This window comes from Dendronephthya gigantea, unplaced genomic scaffold, assembly GCF_004324835.1.
Source record: "Dendronephthya gigantea isolate DGI-Jeju-01 unplaced genomic scaffold, DenGig_1.0 001121F, whole genome shotgun sequence".
Lineage (NCBI taxonomy): Eukaryota > Metazoa > Cnidaria > Anthozoa > Malacalcyonacea > Nephtheidae > Dendronephthya > Dendronephthya gigantea.
In genome coordinates, this window is record NW_021164131.1 from 1 (window position 1) to 8,422 (window position 8,422).

An 8,422-nucleotide genomic window follows, 5' to 3' on the forward strand; every position below is an offset into this window, starting at 1 on the left:
TCTGTGCCACTGGGGAACAGTATCATCATGTGCAATTTAACTTCAAAATCTTTAAGGGTTCCAATTCCATTGAATATATGGGCATACTCTTTCAACAATTGTCATGGGTGGACCGTCCAGATTTTACATTGTTGATCTTTAGCATAATTAGACCCAAAGCAGATGCCGTTTGATAGCTGAGCAAACAACCAAAATTTCCTTTGATAACATGAACTTGTGTGGTTGTTGTGCCTGTCGCGCATTGCAAGGTGGCATGAAATTGTCCCATAACAGGCAACTGGTGGGTGGACCGTAGGCAAAAACACGTGTCTTGGAATGTGTAGGGATAAGGGTCTCTGTTTCTGTAATATGTTGAAAGCAAGTTCATCGATGATGTTGATGGAGGCACCAGTGTCGATAACCATGTTAATAGGTGTGTTGTTGACCAAGATTTGGACCCGAGGTGTTGTTTTGTCTCTACATGATGGTTTTAGCGTGAAAAAATTCATCCTCGCTGCTTTCATTGCTGGAGGGTTGCGAGAAATCTTGGACTTTTTTTTGGTATTTTTTGAAGAGTTTTGGTTTTCTCGTTGACTTATACGAGGCTTGCGGGCACTACGACAGACTTTCGCAAAATGATTGGTTTTCCACAGTTCAAACAAGATTTTCCTTTGCTGGACAAACATTGTTGTTATGGGGCCAGAGCCCCCCACAATTTCGACACTGTGATGAAGTGCGAAAATCTTGACGATGAAACGATGTTTGTTGATCATGATTACTTTGGTTGGCTGTCCCTTGAGGACGCACGGCTTCAGCTACTTCGTCAGAAATATGTATTGATTCCAGTGCGTTTTCAATGCCGGCTGCTTGCGATTCACTAAGTTCGAAAGCTCTGCCTTTAGCGAGAATCTTGGCTAAGATAACCTCTGAATCGAGAAGGGCATAGCGTCATAAACGTTTCGATGAACAGTTTTGAATTATGGCCGATTTCACTTCTTTATCAATGTTTGCAAAGTCACAGTTTGTTGCCATTTTCCTTAGACGAGTTGAAAATTGATCTATGGTTTCATGGGTTGTTGTTTGGCTTCACGAAACTTAAAGATTTCAAAATCGACGTGTTTTTGAGGTGAAAAATACGTATCAAGGGCAGCGATGGCGGAATCATAATCGTCATCTTCGCCGATTTCAGCAAGGGTGTCAAAGATAGCCCCATGTTGCCATCTACTCTCTGGCAGGGTAGCCAACACTTTACTGGTATAAGGAGGAACAAGAGTTATCTCAGTAATGTTAGCAGGTGTAAATGCAGTTCCATCATAACCTCCAATGACTATCAACCGCCCATTATACACAACACTGGAGTGTCCATACAAGGGCCCGCGTAACACTGCAGGGTCATCTTCCCAAAATATGGACTGGTTTACATGGACATCTTTCAACGTTAATTTCTCCGTCGACTTTACTGCCTTACCATTGCTAAAACCTCCACTGACAAGCATTTGATTGTTGTAAACGACAGAGGATGCGAAATTACGGGGCTGTTTCATTGGTTGTAGTGGTAACCACTTTGCATTTGAGTAGCTGAACATTTCCACAGAATTTAAACTCTCACCATTATATCCCCCAGCAACGATAATCCTCGCCTCTCTGTCCGGTTCAACAGCTTCTGAAGAACTTTTCGTCATGTCTTTCCGCTGCTGTGTCAATCTTTCCAATTGTTGTGTCACTTTCTCTAAACCCTTCTTTATTTCTACATTGTCCGCTTCCAACCGACGATTGCTTTCTTCCTGTTCCATAAGTTGCTTTTGAACCACCTCAACATTCACCAGCACACGTTTCTCATTTCTATCCAACTTCATGTCATTTTGTTTCAAGGTTTCACTGACTTCATTTAACTTTAGGTTCATCACAGCCAAGTTTTTCTTAACTATATCCATCTCTTGGCTAAGTTCATTGCAGCTGTGACATTTCACACGGCGAAATTCACACACGACCGTTTCATGATGCAATAAATCTTGCTTATCGACTTCCTGACCACAGCCTTCATTCGAGCAGACTGCTGGGGCAAACCCACAGTCCACAACATGCCTTTCAAGCTCTCCTAGCTGGACAAAACTTTCACAACCACGATTGAAGAATTCACATCGAATCTTTAATTCCGACAGTAGATTGGTTACGGTACGCGATGCTCGAGTCAAGGTGTCAACAGTAAGTGGCTCAATACATGTGGGACATGTCTGAGAGTTCATGAGATGTCTGGTGATGCAACCTCTACAAAACATGTGTTCATTATGTCGACACATGACTGGATCTTTGATGACATTGTAACAAATGCCACAGTGAAAACTCTGACCAACTGGATGTTGGAATCGCTCATCGTCATATCCGGTTTCGTATGAAGTCATTTTCTGTTTACATCTGAAAGAAATTAGATAGATTATAAAAGTCTGACATTACTTCCAGATTCTACTTTTAAAATAGTAGGTCACAAAACAATAAAAATTTACCGTTCAAACATTAAAACTTTTTACGGCAAATGTGAAATACATACTGCAAAGCTGGAATTTACTTCTTCGCTAAATACACGAGCAACAATGCCATAATATTGCTTTCTTAAATAACTTCTTAAATATCACGAGGTTTATGTTGAACGTTTTTGATTTAACCAAATTGTTGCACACTCTAAGGGTGGACTTCCACTTACAGAGAAATGTTCACTAGCGAAATATTTGCATATATTCTTTTGAATTGAGAGCGGTAATGTTAAACAGAAATCGATCTTTAATGACTGGTTTCCATACAACTAATCGTCGTAATTCACATGTAACTTGTTGAAATATGTTGCTATTTGGTTTTCATATCTCGGATTTCGTTTAATTTTCGTCTAACAACGAATTACGAATTATGTCATATGAAAACCAGACTGAAGGCGACTAAGGTCTGTTTCAGACGTCGAACTTTCTCATGTGTTGAACCTAATGTTAATGACTAAAGTCTTTGTTTCACTTCATTTGCATTCGATTCAGCGCATGAAAAGTTCGACGTCTGAAACGGGCGTAATGCCAGTGAATACGAACACACATATCTTGTCCTCCATAGTTACGTCTTTATCGCTGAAAATACTTCACAATCCATAATGAAAATATTGTTGTTGGCCAAAAATTGTACATTTCGTACAGTGTGATGGTTAACAAGGGGCAGTCGTTTGTGAGTAGATTAGGAATTTAACTTCCTGAAATGAATTACTTCGAAATTGGTTCTTTACCTTGCTGTAAATTCGTTCAACTGGATCTAGACACTTGTCTGGTATTGCCATATCGCAAATATTTGAAATACTGATTCTGATTTAACCAAAAAAGCTACAGAAATAAGCCATTTAAAAGACAAGATGATATCGCTAGCGAAATATTTACATATTTTCTTTTGAATTTTAACAGCATAAATAAATTAGTTCGACTTGATTGTTCTCAATTTAAAGAAAAATGCAAATATTTGCTAGCGAACGATTTCGCTGTAAGTGGAAATCCACCTTTATGAATATTGAACATCTGAAATAGGTAAATTTGCAGGCAAGGTGAAATGGTCGATTTTTAATTTTTTCAAGCGTTATCCACTCGAGAGAGTGATATTAGCCTAGAGACAGATCATCCATCCAGACAAACAGGCATTAATGCAAAGAGAATATAGTATGTCCAGTCATTAAAACACACCACTAGTTTGTTTTTTCTGAAATGTAATTTGTATAACAATTGATTTACTTCACAAGCACGATTATAAACTGGATCAATGTCATAAACTGTTTAATTGTTCTTGGAAATCAAATGTCAATATACGGCACTATACATTTAAATGATATAAAATATTAAATATATGCAGGACATATTTAACATACAACTGTTGTAGCTCCGTATCTTGCTTCTTGCATATCGGGAAGTTCTTCCCAGGTGCATGAATCGAACCTGAAACTTTCGACAGACTTTAAAGAGTTTCCTCTTTCATCTTGTCCCCCCATGACAACCACAGTGTCACCAACGACTGCGGCAGCACATCCTCTCCTCTTATACTTCATGTCTGGTAACATATGGCTCTTCTGAGTCTTGATGTTATATATTAGTACTTTGTTCAATAACTTACCGCTATAGTCGCTGCCTCCGATTAAAATCACTTCGTCATCACCCCACTTGACAGTGGCCATTCCATGCATAGGATAAGGCAATGGTGCTAAATGACGACATTCATTCTTGACAATATCATAAGACAAAACGCTTTCTAGATTCGACGAACCTTCCCAAACTTTTCTTCCGCCAAGAATTGCGATTGTGTTACCAAACAAGATAGCCCCATGTTGCCATCTACTCTCTGGCAGGGTAGCCAACACTTTACTGGTGTAAGGAGGAACAAGAGATATCTCAGCAATGTTAGCAGGTGTAAATGCAGTTCCATCATAACCTCCAATGACTATCAACCGCCCATTATACATAACACTGGAGTGTCCATACAAGGGCCTGTGTAACTCTGCAGGATCATCTTCCCAAAATATGGACTCGTTTACATGGACATATTTCAACGATAATTTTTCCATCGACTTTACTGCCTTACGATTGCTAAAACCTCCACTGACAAGCATTTGATTGTTGTAAACGACAGACGGTGCCAAACGACGGGGCTGTTTCATTGGTTGTAGTGGTAACCACTTTCCATTTGAGTAGCTGAACATTTCCACAGAATTTAAACTCCCACCGTTATATCCCCCGGCAACGATAATCCTCGGCTTTCTGTCCGGTTCAACAGCTTCTGCGGAACTTTTCTTTAGATCTTCTCGCTGCTGGGTCAATCTTTCCAATTGTTGTGCCAGTTTCCCTAAACCTTTCTTCATTTCTACATTGTCCGCTTCTAACCGACGATTGTTTTCCTCCTGCTTGTTGAGTTGTTTTTGAAGCATCTCAACGTTTCTATTCAATTTCATCTCATTTTTTTTCAGGACTTTGCCAAAGTGATTCAACATGAGCTTCATAAAAGCCAAATTGCCCTTAATCACATCCATCTCTTGGCTGATTTCATTGCAGCTTGGACATTTCACACGGCGAAATTTACACACGGCTGTCTCGTGATGCAATAAACCTTGCTTATTCACCTTCTGACCACAGCCTTCATTCGAGCAGACTACTGGGGCGAACCCACAGTCCGCAAGATGCCTTTGAAGATCTCCTAACTCCACAAATGTTTCACAACCACGATTGAAGAATTCACATCGAATCTTTAATTCCGACAGTAAATTGGTTACGGTACGCGATGCTCGAGTCAAGGTGTCAACAGTAAGTGGCTCAATGCATGTTGGACATGTCTGAGAGTTCATGAGATGTCTGGTGATGCAACTTGCAGAACAAGTGTTCATTATGTCGACACATGACTGGATCTTTGATGACATTGTAGCAAATACCACAGTGAAAGCTCTGACCAACTGGATGTTGGAATCGCTCATCGTCATACCCACTTTCGTATGAAGCCATATTTTTATCACATCTGAAAGAATTCATAAAAGTTGCAATGATTTCTCTACCCGCGTTAACAAAGAAAGTCGCAAAAGAATATATATAAACCGTGTGTGAACAGCTTTGTTTTCGTCTAATGGCAAAAAGACCTGGCGCATGTTTTGCGGTTTATTTGTATTTCGATGTTTCACTATTTTTTTTTTATTTCTGTTACATCATCATGGTGGTAGTATATCATTTACCAGATTATCTCGCGCTCATATTTTAGCCAATCAGCGCCCAAAAGGGTCAAAATTGAAACCATTTTGCAGTACTCAGTCGATTATATCTTTTGATTTTCTTTATAAAACTAGGCAAAATTTTGTGATTACGTTTAGTTAAAACACAGATAACTGTGGTTAAAAGTACTATAACTTTGACGTAAATTTGAACCGAAATAAAGTGTTTTTTTACCAATCAGCAGCGGGCGGAATCCCAGCCTTTCCTGCAATCTGACTGGCTGCAGCAGCGGGCGGAATTTTACGATATCTGACCACGGTCTGGTCTATATTTTATGCACGATAAATTGAAGTGAATTTTAGTAAATTAAAGCAAAGAGGTTTTATGTTTTTGTCGCCACTGCTGAGTCTGACTACACAATTATAATACGACCGAACGCCGCTTCTTGTAAAAAAATAAATACGTTATTTACCGCCTTGTTACCTCGAGAAAATATTTTTCCATTCGGACCTCGCAGCCGGTAAATAACATATATACATTTCAAAGAATATCAAGTTGTTTTAACTAAGAAATGGATTTTTATTCGACAACTAGTCCCAGTCCTTTCCCGCTTGCCACGGGATATCATGGTATATGATATGTAACGAGGTCGAAGCACGCGTCCCACAGGGTTTATATATCCGAGGTCTTTGAAGTCAAAAATTTAGTATCTCCGAAACAATAACCCCATTTTACATCGGAACGCAACATTCATGACAATTATATATTTGAATGCCCAGTTGTTATGATTGTATTCCATATTCTACACAAGAAGAGATGATAGATATAATTTGAAAAAAATTTACGTTCTAATTGATTCCTACACGAGCAATGTTTTTCAATAGAGACCTTTAGCTTGACGTTTACGGCAAACGCAACCAGTATATGCCAAACCACATACTGCATACACCCTCAGCCGTTCACGTATAAAATTTTATACGGCGAACGTGAAACATATACGGCAAAGTTGAATTTGCTGCTTTTCTAAATACATCAGAAATAGCCTATTGCTTCCTTACATTAGTGATAAACATCACAAATTTTTTGTAGAACGTTTGTAATTTAGCGAAATTGCCGCACACTCAAATAGTGGAGTTAAAACAGAAACTTTGTTAGCGGCTTGGCGTTTGGTCAAGCTAAAGGTCTCTAATATATCGGTTTGCATCAATAAACATGACTTTAAAATATATAAGCCATACCATTATAAAACTCCAAGAATTAAGCCCTAAAATTTCGCATTGCGTTCTCAGACAAATTCAGCTTTATAAATTTGAGTATCGCTTTCACAGAATATATATACGGCAAAAGAGCTGATAAAATAGTTGTGGTCCAGTATGGAATGAAGGTCTCACGGCGTTTGTTTCAACATCAACAATGTTAGTCATTTGAATTTAGGCGCATATAGCTAATCTTGCCCCATTTTGTTATTAAAAGTCACATTTGGCGCTCAAAACAAGGCTCAATCATAAAGAATGAAATGTTGTCTGCCGCTGTAAAGTTGTACATTCCATACAGTGTTGTGGTCGACGGGGAGCATACGTTTGAGATTTGAAAAATATTACTTTAAATTCGGTTCATTTCATTACCTTGTTTTCAACTTCCTCGTCTGAATCTACACTTTGTTTCGTATTCACATATCGCTTCAATTTGTGATTTACCCAGCAGAAGCTGCAGAATTTGACCGTCCGAAATTGTAGACGAAATATTACAACATGTTGCTTTGTGTGTTTAGTCTCAGTTTGAGTTGCATACACCCCAATCGAGGATATCTTATTACACGGAAATTACGACATGGTGCAAACTAAGACTTCCTTTGTATGTCTATATTGGCTCATTTCAAATTCAGGCGTTCGGGTCTGATAAGATTTCAGTAAATATTACATGACTTTCGAGCAGAAATTTTTCGACACTACTTGGCATTCCTGCAGCCTCCAGGCCCGGTCGGTATTAGGCACCATGAAAAGAATGTGGTATTATACTTCGTTTCTGCAGCCAATCCATCAGAGAAATGAATCGGATGATCCCTGTTGTCTAAAAAAACGGGTATGAATATTGGAGCGATTAAAATAACCACTGTCGCTTTCGTACAACGCCAGTAAAAATATAGAAACAAACTAACGGTGCAGGCAGGATTGCGGGAAACTTTTTGTGAATGGTAATAAATTTGAACCAACGCAAAACAACCGTACTTTTGTTTATTATGTATGTATGGACTAGATTAACCCTTGCGACCGATAATCCATCTGTATAAACAGGCCCAAGTGCAAAGAGCACATAGCACATCAGGGGCCGTTGTACGAAGACCTACGAAAGCTGTTTAGCACCGGATAGTATTTTTTTTATCATTATAAAAAAGGTGTCTGAAAAAGAACTGTAGATATTGACCCAATAATGAATAGAGAGACACAATTACTTCAAGAGTAGGAAGGTTTAATTCAAATTTTAGCAAAACAGGAGCAATTTTAGAGCGATAGTAAAAAAACACTGTTTGGTGGATATTACTATCCGACCTTCGTAAAAGCGGCTCCATGCAGAATATCAAATCTTGATAACCTGAACGCTCATGCCTTTCGTTCTATCCTTTACATACATGTAACGAAAATGCGCTAGTTTTAATCAATTACAAACACCACTAGTATACTTTGTCTGTAAATTATTAATCGATCCATTTACTTCACCAGCATGCAGGAGTATAA

The 8,422-nt window shown here is 38.7% G+C and overlaps 2 protein-coding genes across 2 annotated transcripts; both read right to left on the bottom strand.

Moving 5' to 3' along the window:
- Positions 1-1,037: 1,037 nt before the first annotated feature.
- On the bottom strand, positions 1,038-7,752 carry LOC114545019 (TNF receptor-associated factor 5-like). The gene is made up of 2 exons (XM_028563443.1): positions 7,313-7,752; positions 1,038-2,394 (listed from the first exon to the last, which is right to left on the bottom strand). Exon 2 carries the CDS (start codon positions 2,379-2,381, stop codon positions 1,038-1,040), a length of 1,344 nt encoding a protein of 447 aa, XP_028419244.1. The 5' UTR covers positions 2,382-2,394; positions 7,313-7,752.
- Positions 3,860-5,464, bottom strand: LOC114545020 (kelch-like ECH-associated protein 1). The gene is made up of 2 exons (XM_028563444.1): positions 4,111-5,464; positions 3,860-4,047 (listed from the first exon to the last, which is right to left on the bottom strand). The coding sequence occupies exons 1-2, from the start codon at positions 5,462-5,464 to the stop codon at positions 3,860-3,862; spliced, it is 1,542 nt and encodes a 513-aa protein (XP_028419245.1).
- Positions 7,753-8,422: the final 670 nt, after the last annotated feature.

What these genes read in the sequence shown, in the direction of transcription:
- LOC114545019 (XM_028563443.1), bottom strand. Translation starts at nt 2,381, where the DNA reads ATGACTTCATACGAAACCGGATATGACGATGAGCGATTCCAACATCCA.
- LOC114545020 (XM_028563444.1), bottom strand. Translation starts at nt 5,464, where the DNA reads ATGACGATGAGCGATTCCAACATCCAGTTGGTCAGAGCTTTCACTGTG. An exon ending in CGGAGGCAGCGACTATAGCG is followed by an intron (nt 4,048 to 4,110) that starts GTAAGTTATTGA and finishes ATATGTTACCAG; the next exon opens with ACATGAAGTATAAGAGGAGA.